Source organism: Cyprinus carpio, chromosome B9 (genome assembly GCF_018340385.1).
Source record: "Cyprinus carpio isolate SPL01 chromosome B9, ASM1834038v1, whole genome shotgun sequence".
In the NCBI taxonomy this organism is placed as follows: Eukaryota; Metazoa; Chordata; class Actinopteri; order Cypriniformes; family Cyprinidae; genus Cyprinus; species Cyprinus carpio.
Genome location: NC_056605.1, coordinates 27456930 through 27482519, shown reverse-complemented (window position 1 = coordinate 27482519; position 25590 = coordinate 27456930). Strand labels below are relative to the sequence as shown.

The 25590-nt window shown below is 34.3% G+C and overlaps 2 protein-coding genes across 5 annotated transcripts in view; one reads left to right on the top strand and one right to left on the bottom strand.

Moving 5' to 3' along the window:
• Positions 1-1324: 1324 nt before the first annotated feature.
• LOC109075653 (anterior gradient protein 3-like) lies at positions 1325-4912 on the top strand. The gene is made up of 8 exons (XM_042731789.1): positions 1325-1423; positions 2028-2147; positions 2248-2311; positions 2389-2441; positions 3096-3172; positions 3305-3368; positions 4430-4513; positions 4743-4912. Exons 2-8 carry the CDS (start codon positions 2051-2053, stop codon positions 4808-4810), a joined length of 507 nt encoding a protein of 168 aa, XP_042587723.1. The 5' UTR covers positions 1325-1423; positions 2028-2050; the 3' UTR covers positions 4811-4912.
• Positions 4913-18560: 13648 nt separating this feature from the next.
• The window catches only part of LOC109096886 (double-stranded RNA-specific editase 1-like), a 155450-nt gene continuing 148420 nt past the window's right edge, over positions 18561-25590 (bottom strand). For all 4 annotated transcript variants that reach the window (XM_042731786.1, XM_042731787.1, XM_042731788.1 and 1 more), the window contains 2 exons: positions 23408-23586; positions 18561-20511 (listed from right to left, as the gene is read on the bottom strand). In XM_042731786.1, the coding sequence (XP_042587720.1) occupies positions 20335-20511; positions 23408-23586 (356 nt within the window). In that variant the 3' untranslated portion in view covers positions 18561-20334. The remainder of the gene's footprint in view (positions 20512-23407; positions 23587-25590) is intronic.

Here is a 25590-nt window from a genome sequence, read left to right as displayed (position 1 = left end):
CGTTATTGTAACTCTCCTGGGTCTTTTTGGCGACAGATTCGTTCATGGCAACAAACTAAAACGGTATTTGGTGTAAAAGATGTTTCTTTAATAATTAATCGCCGTTATTGTACGGCTAGCAGCATATTTCCGCTCGCTAAACTCTGCTGTTGCCCTGGCGATAGCTTTCTATCCCACAATCCTCCGCTGTGCTGATTCTGCGCTTGCGCGGAACACTCGTCAAAGGCTACAGGTGTCCATGACAACAGTAGAACACTGTAGCTGTCCAAACTTATGTCAGATCTTAACATCCGTTTTACCTCGCACCAAAAGAAACAATACATATAGATATAAAAAAAAACAAATACACGATTAATTAGGAATCACAAATATATTTTTTAAACTAATGTATTCATATACATTACATTTATGCCTCAGTTAATATTAACAATATAGAAAGGTTATCATTTTAATAGTAAATACTTTGTAAAAATAAATAAATAATTAAAAAGAGATTTAAATAAATACTAGATTAAAAATGCATTATATAATAAAAGAGATTTAAATAAATAAGATTTAAATTAACCAATTACTCTAAAAAGAAGCAAATACATGATATAACAAATAATTAAAATATAAAAGATATACATATTAGATTAAAAATGCATTATATTATTTTTAAATAATTATTAATTAATACATTAGTTAAAATAATAATAATTGTAAAATAAAACAAATTGTATAAATAAATAAATAAATAAAAAGAGATTTAAATAAATAAGATTTAAATTAACAAATTACTTTAAAAAGAAGCATGATATAACAAATAATTAAAATATTACTTTATTTTTAAATAATTATGAGCAATTTAAAATATGCAATATGATAGATAATAATAATAATTGTAAAACCAAACATTGTATAAATAAATAGAATAATTAATACATTAGTTAAAAAGTCAAAATGAAAAAAAAAAAAAATAAAAAAAAAAAACATAAAAATAATTAAAAATAAATACATAAAAATAAAATTACAATAAGAATGTTGCATAACCGTTTCCCAAATCACACAAATACAGAAAGAGGTTAATGAATAAGTATACAGGACTCCACCTAAAACTGACATGTTGCTGAGGTTGTTGCATAACCGTGTGCATATGTGATTTCAAAGCTCACTCCTGGAAGCGTAAAACAGCATGTGGCAAAGCATATTTTCTATAATGAAGTGACTTAAGAAACCACAGAGATCTTCATATGAAAACATCTGTCCATTGAGGTTCTGTGATTGGTTAAATAAACCTGAGAGGAATTCTGTATAGCCTGCATGCAAAACCTGTTTGGGAGGTTACACATAGTGTGACTATAAAAATGCCTGACATACAACGTAACAGTTGCTGCCGACTTAGAGAGAGGGACAGTAAATCTGGTTCACCTGTTTCACTAAGGTAGGCTCTCTTTTACTTACTATTTTCTTCTTTACTTGGAATTATTTGAGAATTAATCTGAAGAATGTATTATCCGTATATAAAGGCTGGTTTGTTTGTTGGAGCACTGAGAACTTAGTTTCACATCACTCTCATTTGACATGCTTGAGTTTCTTTTGCATTTCACTCCAAACTTGCCAGAATCAAAAGTATGTTGTTTTAGAGACTGCAAAAAAACTGTAACTGTAACTAGTTATTATTAGAATATCAAACGAAAACTTTACTTTCAGTTTGTTATTGCATTTTATTCAGGATATTATTTGTCTGTAAAATGACCGATCGTAGTTCTCATTAATATCATAAGTTAAATAAGTTATGCAAGTTAAATTATAAAAGTGATAGTTTCTCAAATTAAAATGCCCTGTAATAGTCAAGTGAACATTTTTCACTCGTTGCTGTTAGAGCAAAGTTTGACAAGCACGTTTGTCCAGTTGAACAGCCCCTGTCATCTATTTAAAAGAATGTCACGCAATGTCAGTAGGTGGACCCAACCTTAAAAACAGTCGAATAAAACAGAGCATTAGTCACGTTTGACTTCCCTTTTTATCCTCTCTTTTTTTCTCAGGACACATAACACATACTATAATCATGCAGCACTGGATGATCTGCGTATTACTTTTGTTTCTTGCGTTCTGTGACGTCTCTACTCAAAGGAAAAAAAAGACAGTCCAAACTCTATCAAGAGGTATCAGTCAATTGCATGCACATAAACAGACCCAAATAAGTCCATTTTGATCTAATGCTATGGAAAACTGATCACAGAAAAATGTCAAAATTTCTTTCAGGTTGGGGCGATGACATCACTTGGGTTCAGACGTATGAAGAAGGACTGTCTAAAGCGGTTGAAAGGTACCTTAAGATGCAATCAATGCCATTCTCACTTGTGTGCTGCATGATCAGATTTTAAATATCTGTTTTTATCATAGTAAGAAGCCCCTGATGATCATTCATCATTTGGAGGACTGTCCGCACAGTAAAGGTTTGCATCTTTTGCATTCTGCATCATGATCTTTAATGAAATAATATAGATGAATTCTTCTTGTCATTGCTCCATGTTAAAGTGTTTCAATAAATAGTTAACCCAAAAGTAACAGGTTCAGACCCGTATAGTAAAGTAACAGGTGCGCTGTTCCTTTAAATCAGGGGTTTTCAAGATGCCATTGATCCCCAAAATCATCGTCCATGAGTGAGGGATCCCATCAAATTATAAAAATAAACAAACAAATAATGAAGATTAAATTTAAATATAATGTAAATAGATATATTTATTTATTTCAATATTATTTAGAAAATATTCAGTTTTATGTTTGTCTAAAAATCTAATTTTTTTTATTTTAATCAATTTTATTATTGTAATATATATATATATATATATATATATATATATATATATATATAGATTATATAATATATATATATATATATATATATATATATATTATATATTTATTATTATTATTATTATTATTATTTATTTATTTATTTATTTACATTTTTTACAATGTTTTTCAAACCCTGGTTTTAAATCACAATCCGAAAGTAACAGTGTTTGATTTGAATTGCATGTTTGCATAAAATGCTATTGGATGTCAATGTATTAATCTCTTTCTGTACTCTATTTGCTTTCTTTTAGCTCTGAAAAAGGCTTTTGCTGAACATCAAACTATTCAAAGGCTGGCCAAATCAGATTTCATCATGCTCAACTTAGAGGTACAGTTATTATTATAATTATTATTGTTATTATTATATAAAAGTCAGCATCAGCATCAGCAGACATTGAAATGAGAAATGTATCTGAAAATGTAAGAACAAGCTAATGATCGCTGTGATTGTGTTTTTCAGCATGAGACCACCGATACTAACTTGGCGCCTGATGGCTTCTATGTCCCCAGGATCTTGTTTGTTGGTGAGTTTTCACATATTTCCTGATAAACTGTTCAGTGTAAGTTACTAAGTTGGGATTAACAGATAATATTGTATAATCGTAACTCTGTAATTAATGGGTTTTCAATAGCAGAAGCAATAAATATTGTGGTGTCATTAGGACAGTGCACAGTCTCTGAAGCAAAAATTAAAAGTTTGAAATAATTCCGATTTTTATTGATTTTGAAGGAAGACTATCATGCTTACCAAAGCTGCCTTTATTTGATGCATATATTTTACAATTGTAAAATATTATTACAATTTAAAATAGCTGTCTTTTATTATAAAAAAATTTCAAATGTAATTTATTTCTATGATGGCAAAATTGAATTTTTAACCATTACTCCAGTCTTCAGTGTCAAATGAAAGAAATTAATATTTTTTTTATTTAACTAGGACATGTTTAATTACAAAGACATTTGTAATGTTGTTACACTTTATAATAAGGTTCCATTTGTAAACTATATTTAATGCATTAGCTAACATTAACTAACAATGGGCATTGTTACAGCAGTATTTATTCATCTTTGTTAACGTTAGTTGAAAAAATATATATAACTGTTCTTTGTTAGTTCATGTTAAATTATGTTGTATCATTAATAGATACACTGTTTAAATACATTTAAATATGTATTAGTAAATGTTGGAATCAACATTAACTAAGATTAATAAATGCTTTAGAAGTATTTTTTCATTGTTAGTTAATGTTAACGAATGTAGTTAACTAATGTTAACAAATGAAACCTAATTGTAAAGTGCTACCGATTTTTATTTGTAATAAATACATAAGTTTATATTCATCAAAGAATCCTGAAAAACTGCATCATGATCTGAACAAAAAATAGTAAGCAGCACAACCATTTTCAACATTGATAATGATTCAGCATTGGTTAGAATATGACATATATTATTAATCCTCTTTGTTGCATTGCCTTTAAAATCTGGTAGCCCTTGTTTCATATTCTCTATGTAAAATATCATTTGAATTATTTTTGGGTTTTTGTGAGATTCACTCTTCTCCCTCTTCTCTCCTCTTCCACCCAGATCCGTCACTGACTGTGCGAGCTGACATTGCTGGAAAATACGCCAACCGAATGTACACGTACGAGCAGAGCGACGTGGACTTCTGTGAGTGTCTCTCTGTCTAATGAGCTCCGCTGAGAGGCTCCAGCTCTATATTGTCAAGATCTTTCTGACTCGCAGCAGCAGAACCGAGCTGTTCATTTGTTTATTCACACTCAACACATTCTCTTCTACTTTATATGCATGGCAGTGTGCTAATGTTGATAATGAATATTTGATTTACTGCGGTCATTAGTTAGTCATGTCCCTTTCCTATATCTTTCTTTGTGCGCAGTGGCAGAGAACATGATGAAAGCCAAGATCCTGCTCAAGGATGAACACGAGGATCATGATGATCTGTGATGGATAGATGACAGCTTACCCTCTTTTAAGACTTGTACACAACATACAGGTTTCTTTGTGCAACTAACACTATTTAACTTTGAATAAAGTCTGTTAGTTGTAGTAATGTTTCTGTGTGCATTCCTTTAACAGCAATAAATTGTGCAAAGGTATGAAGGGAGAGGGAAAGTAGGCTATGCGAAACAGTCAGGGTTTATTTTGCCTCTGGCTACACTTGACCTTTAGACAACATCAGGTAAAATGAAGCGATCTACTTGAATGAGATCAGCAGGAATAAACAGTTTCTTGAGTCCATTATCTAGTATGCAAGGCAAATCCATCCTCCATCATACAAAGATTAAGAGGCATAACTTGTCTGTGATTTGTAAAAAGGATCAAGGAAGCAAAATAAGAATCAATGTTTGAGTCGCAAAGAGAAAGATTGCAAAGATCTTCCATTATGCAGTGACACAGAGTAAACACTAGATGGCAGAACACACTGTGTACAGAAGCCAATTTCAGAACCGTCAATTTAATGCTCTTAATGAGCATAAGCGCCAAGTAAATTACAAGCATACTATATCATTTTACTAATTTATTCATTAATATTAACACATTCATTAAAAGACTTCAGCAGATAATTTTCAAATGACTGCCAAACATATAGATTTTGTAATTTCCAATTCTGCAAGTAAAAGTGAGTTATAAAATCACTTTTGGGTGGACCAAACTGAACTGCAAAAGTGATGCACAAAACTGCAATTTCTCCGATTTCAGCTTTTCCTAAACCAACTAGCAAACACGCTACAACCACTGATTTAAAGCAAGTAAGCAAGCAAATAAATTAATTAATGAATTAATAAAATTTGTGATATGACAGACAGTCAGACAGACAGACAGACAGACAGACATACAGACAGATAGACAGATAGACAGATAGATAGATAGATAGATAGATAGATAGATAGATAGATAGATAGATAGATAGATAGATAGATAGATAGATAATTATAAATTATGAAAAAAAATCAAATTGCAAACTTGAAACACAAAATTGCAATCGGTGTGCTTTTCTTTCGGTCCTGTTGCTGTCTATTCTTTAAAATAACGCTGCACAAACAAACTGTAGTCCGTTACTGCACATGGGTCATGGAGCCTAAATAGATGCTTCAAAAGTCAAATATCTTGTAATGTTAGACTAAGGTTAGAATATGCATGTAAATATAACTATTTTGGACTACCTTTACTACCTTATACTGAAGTTAAAAACACCAAGATCTACAAAAAGCATCTGCCAAATGCATTAATGCATTGCAGTATGACTGCATGAGGTGCTTGAAGCTCAGAAAACTCTGGACAAATTTCAACAGGATTTGAAAAAGCAGATTTATGACTATGAGTCAGGAGTTGCTGAGTGTGCTGAATGAAGGGGAGGACAGGTGACAGACTTTAATCCTGTGGCCATCCTCCCAGGGTCACGGAGAGTAATGGAGCGAAGCAGGATGGTCATTCCTCCGCAGACAGAGTGAATTAATGCTGAACGGCTGGTTACAGCTCTGACTGACAGCCGCATGTTGGTCACACACAGACGCAGGAACAGTCTTATTAACGCCACAGATGAGCACACCCTCTCACCTCACCAATAAGACTGCCAACTCTAGAGCTGCTGTCAATACACACACACACACACACACACACACACACACACACACACACACACACACACACACACACACACACACACACACACACACACACACACACACACACACACACAGAGTAAGCCCTTGACAAAGGACAGCAAGGATGGTCAGTCAAACCAAAGAAATATGCACAAATAATAAATGTGTTTAGTTATATAATTTAATATATATATCAAAATTAATAAAAAATCATTATTTTTATTTTTTGTGATTTCTGGATATATATATATATATGTATATATATCTATATATATATATATATATATATATATGTGTGTGTGTGTGTGTGTGTGTGTGTGTGTATATATACATATATATATATATATATATATATATATATATATATATGTGTGTGTGTGTGTGTGTGTGTGTGTGTGTGTGTGTGTGTGTGTGTGTGTGTGTATATATATAATATTGTAAAGCTGAGCAGTGTAGTCAAGAAAAAAATATATATTTTATGAATTTTTATGGCATTTCCATAAAAAAAAAAATCAAATTTACTTTATTCACACACATACCACCAAAAAAAAAAAGAAACTTAACTCCCATTTATATATACACAACCACTCAAAAGTCTGGGGTCATTAAATCTGTAAGAAAAAAATAATTACTTTTATTTAGGAGGGACACATTTCATTTATCAAAAAGTGACATTAAAGACATTTATAATATTACAAAAGATTTATATTTTGAATAAATTCGGTTCTTTTTAACTTTAAGAAAACAGTTTTTAACATTGATGATAATAATTAATGTTTCTTCAAATCAGATAATGATTAAATTTTAAAATATATTAAAATAGAAAAGGGTTGTTTTAAACTGAAATAATATTTCACAATATTACTGTTGTTACTTAATTCTAAAAATAAATAAATAAATAAAATAAATTTTAAAAAAAATCTCCAGAGACTTCATTCAAAAACATTTAAGACCGCAAACTTTTGAAAATTGTCTTAACGGGCCAAAAAAAAAAAAAAAATTAATAATAATAATTCTCTTCTTGTTAGACAAAAATGTCTGTTATTCCAGAAGACTGCACATTTTAAATGTACTTAAAGCCTTAAAACTTCAATTTTGATGATCTCAAGAGGTTTTACATTTTCCCTGATATTTCCAGGTTTTCTTTTGATGTAGGATCCCCAAAAATTATTATTTAGAGTATCCTGAATGAGCAAGAGAAGAATTAAATTACAATAAATAAATAAATTGCATGATAACAAGGGAAACAATAAAAGTGTCAGACAGAGGAAAACCACATTCAGCAAGTCTGCCGGTCTTAAAGTATATCCTCACAGAAATATGATTCATGTCCTCAGTGCCTGATACAAAAACAGCACAACAGCAACCACTCTTCAAAACTGAATGTCTCAAACAACAGCACATCCCCACAACAGTTCAAGACGAATCCCATTCGTCATATTCACTGGCAGCTGCTCTCACTGGGCTCTGCTGTGATATTAAGTACAGCACAACTCAGAAAAACTGTTGTATCTATTGTGGAAAGTGTATTCTTCCCGAAGGCCATATCAAATCATCAATTATCTGCTGTGAACTATTCATTTCACGGTGAGAGACTAGTATTTGCACAGAGAAGAATCAATACCACTCGGTTGTCTATATTAAGTTATTTTATTGGGCGAATGCAGCGATGGTCGTGGATTCCGGAGGATGTTTTTTGAGAGCTCTGCTGTTACTCAAGGACAGATGTGAGACAATCTGAAGGCCAGCTTAACATTTCAAAGCATGAGGGTTTGAGAGCTTTATACTTACTCAAGGCTGACTTTGATTGTAATTCAAAAATTATGGGATGGTGTAAAAGTATTAATGGAAGAATTAAAAAATATAAATACTAAAAAATTTCATAAAATGGGTATAATAAAAAATAAATTAATAACAATAAATTAAGCTCATAATAACATAATTCAGGCTTATGATGAAAATAGTTTTGGTATAAAAAAAGATTAGAGGGGAAAATGCTATTTGCACCCCAGTATAAACACTAAATAAAAAAGAAAATAATATAAATAAAACAATGAAATAATAAAATAAATTAATCTATATTAAATATATATATATATATATATATATATATATATCGCTATATATATATATATATATATATATATATATATATATATATATATATATTACATTAAACAAATATGCAAATAGTTAAAACAAACGTTATGGTAACATTTTGTCCAGCAACATAATATCCAATAATATTCTTGTAAAACTTGCATCAATAATCTTTGTTTTATTTACAATTCAGATTTTTTGTTTGTTTGCTTACAATGTAAATTATTAAAAAGTTTTGAGTGTCCAGTTATGCAAATCTGTGTTTTCTCTTGTGTTTTTTTTGTGCATGTTATTTTACACTACTGCCATTGGGGCATGTTGTCACAAATGATCATGTGTGTTGAATCAATGTTTTTTTTTCTGCAATAATGGTGTAAATATTCAACAGCCATTTTTTTTGTAGCCATCAAAGCTTGTATCTATACATAGATTCAATTTAAAACATAAACCCATCCCAAAGCCTTTTTGCTGAAGTAAAAAAAATAAATAAATAAAAGTATGGCAACTAGGCCTAGTCCCAGTCTTATCTATATACTGTCCAAGGGTCCAAAAGCACCTATTATATATTGTATTGCAATACATACTTTTATAATAGTAGCATATAATATGTGAATTTTTGAGAATAGCAATATTAGGTAGGTAGGTTTGAGGAAGCTGCAATAGTTAGGCCTACACATTTAACAGTGAAATTCTGCACTCCTTTTTGACTTGGTGAAATCTGACAAGGACAAAGACACATTAGCTGCCATTCCAGCTCGGCACAGACAATTTAGATATTCAAATATGCCCTCGCTTTGTGGAAACTGTTTGCAATGAGAAGCTGAATAGGTAATGTGACATTAATCTCTCTCTCTCTGCATTTATCCCATAATGCACCTTTGCCAGAGCTAGGTCTATGATGTCTCTTTGAGTCCACCATGTGCCCTGGAAAGAAAGGGGCATCCGTGCCATTGAAACAGGAAGGTCAAAATGCTAATTCGCTCTCATTCTTCCTCCACGTCTCCCTCACCCATCAATAGAGGCCGGGTCGATGTTTTTAATCATTCTGTCAGCTTCAAAGAATTCCTTGTCAGAATTTTGCGGCTCTCGCGAAGGTCTGAGCTCTCAGATAAATGTTATCCATTCCTGTGACGTCGTCTCTTCGTGGGCTCTCAGGTCGTACCTCAAGAGTAATTACTATAGATCAATATGCTTAGGGTTGGCAGAGGGAACAGGGCCAATTAACTCTCGAGACATTAGCTAAATGCTCGTATGAAGTGAACGGGCGTGTAGTGATTTATTTGACATCGGGAAACAATGTAATCACAGGCCGGCTCAATCTAGCACGCACAAACACCAACAGATCTCTGTTGTGATGTGAGGGCTCTGTTCTCAGCAGCGATGCAGACAAACTGTCGGTTGCAACGTAAAAGTCTGCAGTAATAAACATGAGAAAGATTTCCAAAAGATCAGAATTTGCATGTAAATACACCACGTTATATTATTACGATTTCTGAAGAAAATGTGAGTGGTGTTTGTCCATGTTAAACTCACTGCTAACGCTATAGGCCTAGTGTTGTTGGGGTTGCCAGGTCACTGCTATATGGCTGATAAAGTGTTCTGAGTGGTTTTAGCTTGTTGCTATGACTAGATCGTTAGATAATAGCCAAAAAGAGTAAAAAAAAGTCCAGAAGTCTGTTCCTCCATCAATGTAAATTTTTTGCTCCATGTTATTATCTGCCAGGCTAATATCTTGTTAACTTAAATAATTAATGCACACTTCTCCTTAAAAAGCTGCATAATTTGAAGTCTTATCCACATCAACAACATAAACAAACTAAATAATAACAATAATACATAAAATATTTGTCAAAAAACAATAACCCTTATGAAAATTATAAGCCACATAGGGTTTCCAATCCCATTCTAAAATGTAAAGGCATCTGTAATGTTTCTTGTATAAACCCCCAATATATTTACTTTGAAAAATGAATATTAGAAATGTCTAAATTATTATTATAATTTGGAAAATATTTAATTTCTATAAACCAATACAGTACTTTATAATTTATTAACTTATTTATTTTAATATACTTTTTATTTAATGTTAGTTTTATTTACTTATTTTAATCTTTAATTTTTTTTGTTTTTTAATTATTTTAATTTAATTTTGTCATTTTTAATTTTTTTGTTATTTGAATCTTATTTTTATTATTTATTTTTACATGCATTTATTTATTTATTTATTACATTTGTTTATGTACTTTTTAAAGTTTATTTTAACCTAAGGTTTATTTGCTTATTTTAATCTTTATTTATTTATTATTTATTTTTACATTTAATTGCTGTTATTATTCATTTTGTACTGATTTGTTTTATTCTCATTTTTATTTATTTTAATAAAAAAAATTAATTTAATCAAATGTTTTAAAAAATAACATTTTTTTTTTTAATCTTTAATTGTTCATTCATTCATTCATTTTTCTGTAAATGTTTCCATGGACACGGACCCCCTAGCACTCGACAATGACAATAACAACGATAACCACAAAAACGACAACTATGCTTCATCTCATCACGCAACCATCTAGTCAGAAAAGCGCGCCGACATTTCTTCATCCATCCCTGCATTCTTCTCCAGCGGAGAGTGAAAGTAAAGTTTAACCAACAACTTGAAATGGGGCCCAGATGCAGGGTCCAGACTTAGACCAAATTGAAGTGTGCTGGATTCAGATAAGTTTAATGTCCTGGGGTTTGCGGCTCGGCGCTTCGCTTTGCTCTCGGTGACAGCAGCTGTGGCGTCGCGTCAGCGCGCGGGGAGACAAGGTCACCGGGATTCCAGGCTAATAAATGGTGTGAAGATGGAACGGGCCGGTGGAGAGCGAGGCTGTGGAGCGATTCGCCACATACATCAACTCCACTGAGCAGAAAATTGAAATGGAAATCTGGGCCTTGAATGAGTGCAGATCCCATTGTCCCCAGAATGCAATCTGATGATGTATGATATCTTTTAAGGCGGCCGGTCCTGCTCGCCGCTTCATTTTGAACCACAACTGGACAGGTGAGCTCATGTGAAACTTTGCAGGCGCGTCTGAATGAGGTTCCCCAGACAGAGTTTGATGACTCCTCAGTGAAAAGTGAGTAGATATATAAGCGCATTATGGATTCTTGAAGATCAAGATGGATGTCTCCAGGGAGTAAACTAATTGCTGTATATAAGCAGAGAAATGTGTTAAACACTTGAGGCTCGATAGCGATGATGAGAAAAGCAATAAAAGCACATACATAAATCACAATCTCAACTGATACAGCAAATTTCCACACGAGATTTAACATTTAAGTGTAAACCAACGTATAACTTTGGCACCACAGGAAAATACAGTAAATCATATCGGAGTTGTGAATATGAGTTTGCAGTCGTGTGTTGATGTGATGCAATGCACAATTTTGAATGCAAATCTTTCTGTTGAATTGTCAACGTGAGTTGCGCATAAAAACGAACACACAACACCGCCAGTGTAGCACGATTCCCGAACATATGATTCTCAGGACCCGGTTCTTTTTAAATAAATCAAAATCACATAGCGTGACCAGTACTATAGTCCGATTCCAGAATGAACGGCTCTTCTGAGCCGGTTCTTTTTAGTGAATCAAAAACATACGCGGCCAGCGTGGTCTGATTACCGAACAAATGACTTCTGTGCCGGTTATTTTTAATGAATCAAAAACCAAAGTGCGATCAGACTATAGGCTTATTCGAGATGCATCTGCGCAGCGCAGTCCGATCAGCGTTTGACATCAAAGTACCGCTCTTGCAATATATGCAAAATATATTTTATTTTTTATTTTGGGATGAAGTGGGATCTTAACAATTCTGTGAGATTTCCAAAATGAGTTTGAGAAGTACCTGTAGTTTTTCTACACAGACAGGACTGCTGCAGCAGTGATAGCAGGTGGAGGTGTTAATGGAATAACTCCATCTGTTGAGGAACACGGTGTCTGAACCAGCAGCTTCGGCTCCATTAAGCAGATCACTGAAGAAAATCAACGAGCCACCGCAGGGAGAAGCAAACTAATGGCCAAGGTAACTTCATTATGTATGACAAACTCTGTGGTTCTCTTCAGAGAAGTGGAATTATCTTGAATCCGGATGTACTTTATTCACCATAAATAGACATCAAACCTTTAAAACCAATATCCGCCCAATTATTTCAATAACACATGGCATGCTGTTGCATTACCTGTGTCTGCAGAGGAGAATATGATTCATGTTGTTTCTGGAAATTAGTCGGGGTTCCCACTCTTCAATGACTGATCCAATTGTCATGATCAACTGGAAGCATCATGGAAAAGATTTTCTAGAAATCATTTTGAGATTGCTTTCTTAAATAGCAAACTAAGCAGTTTTTCAAAGTTTGTCAGAGGTCAAGTATTCAGTTCTAAAAATATATATCATTGGGTCTGAAGAATTATCAATAAATAAATCCATGTCAATTATTTGGCAAAAGATTAACCATGAATGATTCAATGAAGTGTTTTCTCTGCAGCTGTGGGGAGTCAGAGCTCATGGTCACATAAGCGTTTGGCCATATTTCTTTGAAGAATCAGAAGTGCTAGCAAAGAGAAACCAACCATTCGAAGAAAATGATCAATGCTTTCTCCCATGAAGTTATGCATTGGACATACCTCAGCTTCACAAAAGGTGTGAGAAATGCAAGGAAGGAATAAAGTTTCATATTTCTCTGCAACCTTCATTTTTTTTTTTTTATTCTAACACTGAAAAACCAAATGTTGAGAATTGTTAACTTTAAGGAATGCATCGAAGACAAATTGGTAACATCTAAATCAATATCTAAGTTATTAATCAAGCCAAAACTATTATTTAACATCGGTAAACTAATCTATAGACACTAATTTATAATATCATGGATTAAATCCGGTAGAAATAGTTTTTTAAGGTAGCTTAAAGTAACCATTGTGTAAGATTACATTCCAACTACATATTTTAAATCAGTTTTTGTCTTATAAAGCACTACAATGTGGCCAAGTTGTCATTGGACTACTTTTTAAAAAGTTGTATTTCTATGTGTGTGTTATAGACATTTTTCTATTCCAGTTGACTGACATCCTGACATATAATTTAGTTTTATATCTTGTTTCTTCTTAACTAGAGGATTTACAACATCTTTCTGTCATCATTTACTTCCCCGTCATAGTGTTGCAAACCTGTATGACTTCTTTTCATCTGCAAAACACAAAAGAGGATATTTTGAAGAAAGCTGGGGTTCAAATGACACTGGATTCTACACACTTTTATTGTAGGGACCAAATTTTATTATATAAAATCTTTGTTGTTCCACCATAGGAGCCACACAGATTGAGAACAGCACAAGAGGAAAACATTATGGCAGATATTAAGAGTTTTTAATTTAGCCTTTTAGTATAAAGTGACTTTTCTCCAGACCAGTTTTTGAATAAATTTAAATCTACTGCACAAATGTCTCAAACAAGTTGTCATCTTACACACTCACAAAGAGAAATATTTAGCTCATAATATTTTCAAGCTGTGCAATGATGCACATTTGAAAATTCCCTGGCATTTCCAGGTTTTTTTTTATGAGCGTGGAAACCTCTATTGCAGTAAATTTACCTCCTGTTTCTCAGCCCATATCAGCTGTTGAATAATTCCCTCTATTAATCCAGATGAAGGTGAAACACCCGGCACACATGGGACAGAGGCATGAATCTCGATGTGCTTAAGATCTCAGTGAGCGCAGAAGACTTCAGGGCTTCCCTGGACAACTGCGACTTGAGAGGGAGACTGACTCCTAGCCGAACATCATAAGCAAATCCCAGTGTTTTTGAGTGTGTCTGTGCTCCCGGATACTGATTCATTATTAATAAGAGCACGATGTACTGTATCTGAGAACTCCGCCAGACTCAATCAGAGACACAGTTTTAGCAGAATGAGAGTAATTAAAGGGAAATAATATTTGTTGATTCAAGCATGCACCTAGTTTGATGACTGAAGTTAAATTCCCAGTTAGTACACTGCCTGAGGAAGAAGTTTTGGAAGAAGTTCTCCAGCACTGGTGTCCTGAAATTACCTCACCAAACTTCACAGGGGCTTGTGGGAGTGACTGCGGAGGACTGCTAAACCTGACAGCAGCAGCAGCAGCGGAGCCTGCTCAGTTTCTGTCTGTGCGAGAAATAAAAAGCAAACAGACTTTGTGCGTGGCAGAGCCTAGATCTGTAATGAGTGAGTGTCAACAGCACTGATCACAGGAAAACCCAATGAGTTGTTGTTTTACAGTGTACAGGGACATTTCAGTCCCTCAGAACTTCCACTGTGCTCCAGATGACATAAATGGTGCCTTCAAAGGGCACTTCAAAATGTGAGAAGTCACCTCAGTCATTTTCCGAACAGAATGTTCAAGTACAGTACACTGTTAATATATATATATTTTTTTACAAAGTTGTAAATAAAACAAAGATTATTGGAGTATGTTTTTACCAGAAAATACTACTTATGTTTTTCTACTTTCCTAGAAATCATACATTTAAAGAGCAATCATATAAGCTTTTTGTGACCGAGTGTAATTTTAATTAAATATTTACAAAAATTAGGATCAAGTCAGTTAGAAATACCAAGGGATAAGCTTTTTGTGACCGAGTGTAATTTTAATTGTGACCGATTTTAATTTAATTGTGACTGACATTAGGATCAAGTCAGTTAGAAATACCAAGGGTTCACACAAAAAAAAGGGGAGTTCACTTTTAGTTATGCTGCCCGCAGTTGAAATCAGCTTCCGGAAGAGATCAGATGTGCTAAAACAACAGTCACATTTAAATCCAGACTCAAAACTCATCTGTATAGCTGTACATTTAGTGAATGAGCAATGTGCTACAGTACGTCAGAACTGACTGCACTGTTTTTTTTTTTTTAATTTTCTATTCTTAACTGTTTTAATTCATTTTAAAAGTTTTTAACTTTGTTTTATTGTTGTGATTTTTTTTAATGATTTTTACTTCCTTTTATGTAAAGCACTTTGAATTGCCATTGTGTATGAAATGTGCTATATAAATAAACTTGCCTTATTATCAATGTTGAAAAGAATTGTGCTGCTTAATATATTTTATGATAAATAGTTCCCCCAGGATTATTTGATGACTATTAAGTTCAAAAGAACAGCAAAACAGATAAAAAAATAAAAAAAATACAAAATTTTGATGTTTAATGTGCCCTTGTTGAATTAAAAGATTATTTATATATATATATATAGCGCATATAATGCATCGTTATGCTGTACATGCTAAATTTAATCAGTAAACACACTGCTTGTAGTGGGCCTTTCAACTTACGCTGCCTGCAGACTTCAAAAAGAATCTGTTTTAGAATCGATTTATAAATGCATTAAATAACTCTTTCTAGTTCAACCTAATTAAAAATTGAATAGTTTATATAATGTAACATTTTAATGCTTAGATTATCAAGTTGTTAGCTTAAAAACAAGCCAAACTCCACTGAAATCAATGTTGAGTTGAGTGTCCCATGACAGCAAGGCAGCTCACTAGGTTTTGGAACAGAGCCACAGATATATATATATATATATATATATATATGTGTGTGTGTGTGTGTGTGTGTGTGTGTATATATATATATATATATATATATATATATTATACATAATATAACAATTCAGCTAGTTTTCTGTGAAGTACACACACTTTGAATAAATCAGAAAGTAAGGAGAGAAAAAAGAAATGACACCAATATGCAAAGGTAAACTAAGATCTTTTTTATTCCTTTCTCGCTTTTTTTTCTGCTTATGTATATATAGATCTATTTTTTGTTCCTTTTTTCTACATACAAGTCCTTATGTCGTCATGCTGGGTGCAGCTTCGGTGAAGTAGCTCATGCAGGTGACCCATGTGGATATTACGAAGGACAGGCAAAAGACGGGGTGGACCAAGATCGTGTTGAGACCGAGCTGGACCACCGCCGGACTCCACTGTACAGTCACCAAATCACAAGACGTTTAGAAACGGGCTGACCAGGACCAGGAGGACGAAAGTCAGGAGGACTCTTCGCTAAGACACGGCTCAGATTCCCAAAAGGAAAAAAAATAAACATAAACATAAACAGGAAAAAATCGTGACATCATCAACTGGCGTCTCACGCCATCAAAATCCCCCATAACTGAAGACGGCAGCAGAAGAGAAGGCGAAGATGAAATTAGGATGATGCAAAAGAAAAGCCTTTTTTCTTTTTAAAGAAAAAAATCCCAAAAGTGTCCCGTCCTTGAAAAGTGTCACCAGCAGAAAGAGCTACTTTTTGCTGAGCCACATTTATGCAGAACCGACTATGCTCATTAATTTCAGTCTGTAATCGCTTCCATTAGAGCAAAAGGCAGTCAAAGTCTACAGTCATTAATCATTACAGTACTGCAAATCCCCATATGCTCATACAGGTCCGTCAGAAATACATTACAGCACTCTGCAAGGACACGGCTGCCCTGGTATTTAGAGTAAAGATCTTAAAACCAAAATGCATGTTGCTTTTTGGGTGAAAAATGAAAATTAGTAATACATATGTAAGGAGTCTACTGTAACAGCATCGGAGAGGGTCAAAATATATTTACAGCAGTGCATCCACCGTGTACCAGAATACTGAGAATAATGAAGAGTGCGTCCCAAATTCAGTCCTGACTGATCCAACTCAAATGCACACATTAAAAACAAAAATACATTAGTGAGTGAACGAACAAAACTCAAACAAGGCAGAACTGTAAAATGCTGAACAATCTTTGCACCAATAACCTTCTTGTCTTTTAAAAAATAGTCTCCGCTGGTTTAAATGCTTCAAAAGGAAAAGAAATTGACATCTTTGGTGAAGATTCCACAGCAATCTCTCAGTCTTGTTGCCATGATGCCAACTGGGCTCAGCAGCAGGTGCACAAACGAACACACTCGAACGAATGAACGGACAAACACACATACTGCTGGTTTATTTGAAAGGTTTAAAATCAACAACAATCCCGCTGGAGAAACCTGATGCCATCGAGGGGAAAATGGAATGACGGAGGTCTGATTTCATGGAAGTCTCAGGCTCTGTGACTATCAGTACTTTGAACCATTTGAAGATTTAAAGAAATAGTTGACCTTTCTAAAATCACCATTCCAAATCTGTATGCAATCTTTGTAAGATTTATTTTTGGTTCCTTTATTATGATAGGACAGTTTAGATCCGATAGGAAGTGAAGTAGGATTGGGAAAGGCTATCAGCGCCGATGCTTTTTGACAATCTTAATGCACCTGTTCATTGCCCCCCCCCCCCCCCCACACACACAAAAAGGACCATTAACCCACTATATAATATTTAAAGTAGTCAATACTCTATATTCAAGAATTTACTGATTGTAAATCTTTCCTTCTGCTGCAGCTCTCAGATGTCAAAAGTTTGGGGTCAGTAATTTTTTTTTTACAAATAATTGAATACATTCATTCAAGTATGCACTGAATTGCTCAAAAGTGACATTAAAGACATTTACATTGTTAAAAAAGATTTCTATTTAAAATAAATGTTGAAAAGAAAGATTAAATTTGTTGTCTATAACACAAAACAAGCAAATCAGCATATTAGAAGGATTTCTGAAGGATCGTGTGGCACTGAAGACTGGAGGAATGATGCTGAAAATTCAGCTTTGACATCACAGGAATAGATTACATTTTAAAATATATGAAAATAGATATCAGTTATTTTAAATTGTAATAATATTTCACAATTGTTCCATTTTTTTTTTTTTTTTTTTTTTTATCCACAACCCAAAACTTTGAACAAAACTGTACTGCATATTCAACGCTGTGATTCTAGTGAAAAATTCCTTATATTATTATTTCAGTCAATTTCTCAAACAAAAAGTTTCCCAAGCTCGAACATAAAATGCTCTGGTCATATAGAGTAATGTTATGCTGGTTTTACGTTGATGTTTTGTCGTTTTTGAGCTCGACTTCCAGCATAAATGTTTGAGGGTGAGTGAATAACAGAATTTTTTTCTGGGTCAACTACTCCTTTAAATACTAATGCAGCCTTGTATCTTTCCTTTTTAAGTGTAAAATTATGACTGAAATGTTATATATATATCCCACCAGGAGTTTATATTATACAGCAACACTCCTGGAATCTGAAAACCACCAAAGCCAAACTTTAAAAATGAATGATCGGTACAGAAATACTTCTGCTTCTCAGCTCTCAATAACCTTACCAGTCAAACATGCTGCACTGGATAAGCCATAAATCAAAGAGCACCTGAGCTCCTGGCTCTGACCTTTCTACAGCACAAGTCTGCAGAGGGGAAACCTCATCCTCAAGGACACAGCTGAATTCACTCTTACATAAGCGTGTAGGCATTCAGGTCTATACAGGAAATAAAAAAAAAATCCTCAAACAAGACACAAGGACAAAGTGAAAATCAGAGTCGTCTCTGCAAACCCTCGCTTCCGCATGCAGAGATGGCTTTTATCAATAATAAACGTGCATTTTACAGACCATTCTGCCATCTTGAAAAACTCCCACAATGCCCTACTCTCAAACCTGCAGTGACTAAATGCAGCAAGAATGTTGAAGGAAGAGCTCATCCAGAAATAGACTCACCTACATGTCGTTTCAAATGGATCATGATTCCAGGTTTGGTCTTTTCCTTACACAAAGCTTTAGACGATTTGGAAGTCTTGGAATTAATTTTTATATTTGGATGAAGTATTCCTTTAACATATGTGTAACTCGATCACATTAGCAGATCAGGTTCACTGGGAAATCTGCTGTTTGGTTTGAGTGATCTGATGGACTCCATGCAGCTTAAAGTCAATACAGTGTAGACACCTAAAAGTAGGGCTTCTAAAATGGTCCCGTTATAGGCCAGTAAAGTATTAAACCCAGAATAAAGGGCTTTCTTTGAGCCTTATGTAATTCGCACATGCATTTAAGACCTCTGAGAAATTTCAACATCCACGACACATTGTTTAATAACATCAATGCACTTTGGTTGCATCCATAAGACTACTCCTTTTTCCAATTCAGTCACTAATTGGGGATACAGCTTACGTAGAAACCATATGCAAAAATTCAAGTTTCCCTCCGAGGTCAAATTAAAACCTGAAATCTATTTTACTAAAAAGACGGCATACGCTAATTCTACACTAAAGTCCTGACAAAATAAGCTTTTCTATCTAAAAGGACCATGCCGTATCGTTATGATCTATGTGATAGAATTTCTTCCCCTTCTAAAATCCGGAGGGAATGGAATAAAAAATATAAATATGCTTATGTTTTGCATATCAAGGAGAACCATGCTCAAAAAGGTGAGCCAGCATTTGGGTAGGCTGGACCAGGAAACCTTCAGACCCGTGCGCACAGCTGTTTGGTCGACCTGAAGCCACGTAACATACATGTTTACGGCATCTAGGTTTTTTCAGAACAACCCTCTCTCAAAAAAAACAAAAAACCTTTTTCCAGTTACAAAAGACATTACGTCCTATTATCTGCTGATGGCTAATGCCGCTAACTTCAAAACAAACATACGTTAGATGAAAATCTGATTCTACATTACAAATTAAAAAGGCAGAGTCATGATTCACACAAAGAGAGCAAAATGACAGACACTAAAGGGCTCTTGGTTTGTCTGAGAACAAACAGCATCACACACACACACACACATCCCCACACATCAAGTGAAGTATTAACAGCTGGTCGTTGTCATGTCCTGGTGTTTTTATGTTCCCTCTTCAAGAGTTCAGCGAGAACTGGTCCTGTTCTATGGGTTTTTTCACCCAGGCGCCCAGACCCGCTTTGTGAAAGGCCTTGATGAGCGTTTGCTTGGCCGTATGGTACTCCACTGCTTCTTGTTTGGCTTCGTGGTACGAGCTGGGCTTGGGCACTTTGATTCGGAGAGTTGACGAAAGCTGCAGATACAAAAAAAATTATTTGTTTTTGCATTATTTTGTAATATAATACAGGGCTCTAGACTAGAGCCTGACTGATATGTTTTTTTTTTTTTTGGGCCGATACCGATATTAGGGAGTAAAAAAAGGCAGATATCAATATATCGGCTGATATTCTTTGTGTATATTATAGTACAGTACCAGACAAAAGTTTGGACACTTTCCCAAACATTTGACTGGTACTATATATAGAATATAGTATATACGTAAACAGAATATATATATATATATATATATACATTTTTTGCAATGATCACTCAAATGTGGTGATCAAACACTTATAATGACGTGACAGAGTAATGGAGGCAGGGAATTTAACAATTTAACAATAAACTTTATTATCCAAAATGGGTCTGACATCAGTGCACTGAACAGTAAAGTTGAAGTTTATTCAACTTTAATTCAATTCAATTCCATTCAACTTTATTCCATTGAAGTTTATTTCACTTCGGAACATTCGTTCAAAGATTTTCGCTACTGTCTTCACACACAGATGAAACTTACCAGAGAAGTGTGAAGTGTGACATAATATACCTCTGCAAATAAATACAATATAAATTCACGTCTCATGCGCTTTAATGCCCTTTGAATGTAACATGTACGTTCCCTTGGAACTGGAATCATGGCGGAATTTCATGTGAAGTCCACTTCACAGGGCACTTACGGTTGAATAAGACCACTCTTGAATGCTGCCTGAACAAGAGACTTCCTTACTGAAGTGAAAGTGTAGACTGGTGTCACTATCTCACAAACGCGCTGGTGGATCTCCACCAAATTCGGGGGATCCGTTCAGCTCGAGGAGTCCTCTCGAATGCCACCCTCCGTGTGTCGGTAGCCCCCCGGGATTGCTAGATCGGTCGGCGCCGGACTGAGAATTTAACCACCCGTAACTCCCGAACCACGGGGGCTATCGACACGTGGTTGGTCTCATTCAACAGAGGGCCTCTAGACGTACACTCGATTGCATTCAAAAGGTTCCTCGAGCTGAAAGGATCCCCCGAATTTGGTGCGGATTCGCCATGCCGTTACAGAGATATGGCCGTTCAAAGTTTCAGTGGTTTTCCATAGACTTAAGTGTTTCGTCCAGCTCACCAGTAACAAACAATGGAGTGGACTCCGCTGGACAAACTAAGTAATTACACCAATTTAAGCATTTTATCTGCATTATATGTTCTGTAAAAAAAAAATTCATATTGGCAGCATATTCGCAGATACCGATATATCGGCAAAATGATATATTTGTCGGGCTCTACTCTAGACTCATTCTTCCAACTGGTCACTCTTTTGCGACTGACTTTTTCACTTGGTCACATGAGCACATGATTTGGTGGCAATATTTTAATTTTTTTTTTTTTTTTTTTTTACATGGGATTGATCAATGCATGCTGATGAACTTTTTTCATAGTTTATACTTGTTCTTTTTCCTCAGTATTATTATTTGTGATTTCAATTTTGTGAACGGGAGTTCCTCTTTTGCTGTGTTATAAGCTGGGCTTCGAACGAATTTGTGATCTTGTCGTCAAGTTTTACAAGAAAAGATAATTGTCTGTTTCACTTACATATCTACACATTTCACTTTTTAAGACTAAAACAAAAGATAGACTCTTTGTTATTCTTATTTAAAAAGCACAACAACAATAAAACGGTAAGATACAATGACAAACTAGCTTACAAAATGTTTAACAAAAACCAATAAGATGAGGCATGGTATACACCACATGCTGTATTATATACCGACTAATAAAATTACAGAACGTTTAGCAAAAACTGAGGAATCAAATAAAAACTAAATAAATAAATAAATAAAACAGAGCCTCCATAGCGTAACATGAGGTAAACAGCAAAGATGACATGCTTTTCAATATGAAAACAACAAGAAAAGTAAAACTAAATGTGTTACCCATAAAAATACTAGCATGTTCACCTTCCCTGGATTAAGAAGCGGTCTTTTACTTTAGCTTGAAAACCATCCATCGTTTCCTCAATATTCGTGTCATTTTTGCCTCGCGCTACTGCAGACGTGACAAGTTCAAACCAGGCTCTACACATAAGCGCTACTCAGTTCAAAAGAGTAGCGCAGTTTTGTTACGCCTTTAGTTTCGTTTGCCGTTTGATGTTTCTCGTATGCAACAGAAATGGCAGCGCTTATAAGTTTAAGATCATGGTGATCGCGCCAGTGCGACTGCTCACAAAATGTAGTCGCACCAGCAAAAAAAAAAGGTAGCAAAATTCAACCATTTGGTTGCAGTCTGGAGCCCTGTAATACATATTAAGCAATATGTAGACTATAATAGCGAACAACAATACTGCATGCTTCACATTTCAAAGGTTGAAAGTATAATACTTCTAAATATAATATTGCAACACAAAATATATTTTTAGTTATATTCTTGATTCATGTTCTGTTCTGAATATTGTTAAATGTAAAGGATTTCTTGAGGAGTGAGGGGAACCAATAAAGCATTGAGCATTTAAAATGTTCGCAAATGTTTTACATTTTTTTGTAAACTTTATTGACATTATTCTTAATGTACTAAGGAAATGCAATGCAACATTTTTGTGTTTTGTTTCGTCAACAATGCAATTTTCACAAACACACAATATTATATTTATATATATATATATATATATATATATATATATATATATATACATATATATATACACACACACACACACACACACACACACACACACACACACACACACACACACACACACACACACACACACACACACACACACACACACACACACACACACACACACACAAATACAAATAATATCTTTACTTTACTTGACTTTTCTAAAGCCAAGTCCTGCAGTAAGGTTGAAAGTGAATCTGTGATAGTTGTACCTTAGAGTGTAGTCGCACCCAGCGGCTGTATAGGGCGTGCTTACAGAGACGTGAGGCTCTGCCCATGTCATCCTTGCCTGTGGTGGCGTTAATAACTTCTAGAGCCTGATCTCCCACCGTCCAGTTCACACTGAAGTTAGGAGCCTTTCCTGGCTGCCGGGCCTCAGCATTACTGATTCCTGCAAACACACAAACACACTAACCATAGTAGAAAATCATGCGCAGAAACAGCCTTGGTGCATATTCTATTTCTACATGAACAAAACATCCAGTGTGGCCCTTTTTATGCAGATGACTTGATATCAAGATATTTCTTAAACAAATAAGAAGAAATTTGTTTCAAGGCTTCTGTTTTCAATGAAAGAACACATAAAACAATGTGCTCAAGGTTGTGTATTCAGTATAAGACCTTCAACAGAAAATCTGATGAATAATGCTGCTTTATAAGTCCTGCACGTGAACTCGAAAAAAAGAGCACAGAAAAATGTTACAGAACAGGCTAAACCGGAAACAAACCAGAAAGCAGAATCTACTGAATTTACATTGACTAAATAATTACTTGGAAAAACCTGAAGCAACAGAAATTATCTGAAAAACACTTGAAAGCTGCATGCCATTATTCATTCATATTTATATTCTTAATAAGTTTAAAATCTATTAAATAATATACCATTATGTAATATTTCAAGAATATTTACGTAAAGCATAAATGGCTCACTGCACTATGCATTACCTCTTTACCTGCAGACCAAGACGACAAGAACAAAAAGAGTTGACAAATGCAGAAGGGTTGTTCTTTGAGCTCAGGTCGAGTACGCTATGCCTCAACGTCCCACGACACATCATCAAATGATGATTTTCAGCAGTGAGCCATTAAAAGCTAGTTCTGCTGGGAATCTGATGTAACCCAAGTTTCTCTTGAGGCACAAAGAAAGGATATGTACTCAATTCATCATATATACTTCTCCAAAAGCAGCCAATGTCTCCCTTAAGACATTTTGAAACTCAAGCGAGTCTTTAATCAGGAACCAGTGTCCACTTAAACCTAGTGCTGAGTATAAACTATATAAAAGTAGAAACACTACTAACTTAAACATCATATTTCAGTAGCATAACAATAATTTAGCTTTTTGAAAAAACAGTCAAGTCATCTTTATATATATTTCTACATTTATATATATAATACAGATTGTTTCAAAGCAGCTTTACAATGATGAACAGGGAAAAAAAACAATCATCAAATAGGAGACAAATTAAAATTTTGATGTAAAGAAGCTCTAATAGTGTAGTTTTTCAAGAACTACTGTTACTGCATATTTATTGGACAGAAAAAAGTCACAACTAAACTTTTGAAATTAAAGTGGGAAAATCTGATTAATTTAGAGCACAAACACTTTTGTTTTGGTCACTTTTCTGTTTTGTAGTATGCGTGTATATATATATATATAGAGAGATTAATTCCAAGATTACAGTGAGATTAATCTAAATTAAAAAAATTAATCTATGCCCACCACTAATATATATATTATGGTTAGTTTAAGGGATGCAAGATAAATATCGCACAATATTTAATGTGCATCTCATCAGTAAAGCTGGTTCTGTAATCAGCGGTAAATCTCTACATGTGCGCGCTTTCAGGTGGAGCAGCATTTACTACACAGAGCCGTTGTTCACTGACAATATATTGCTCAGCTTGTCAGTGAACAACTGGCTTTTTACTGATGAAATGCACATTATTATTTAGGTTTTTGTTAGGCAAGCTACTAGTAGTTTTTCTAACAACTTTAAAATACACTTCTTACTCAATAAAATTATCCATCTGATCATATAATTGATGAATTCTGCTACATTGACCATTATTGAATGAACTGAATCAACATCAAGTTTAACAATGATTACAGTATTTGTCTTTGTCTCATATTTGATGATTTAAAACAATATGTACTGCACAATAAAAAGTGCTATATAAAAAAGCTTACTTGACTTAACTACTTGACCCTATAACTACAACTACCATCATTTGAATTGTCCTAAAATTCTGAAATTATTGTACATTATGGGATTTTTTTTTTATTTTCATATTACTGATCGTACATCGTACAGAGGTCAAAATTATCGTACAAATACTGGCGTTTCCCAACCCTGTTATAGGCTGTGTGGGATTATTTTCCATCTTCCTCTTT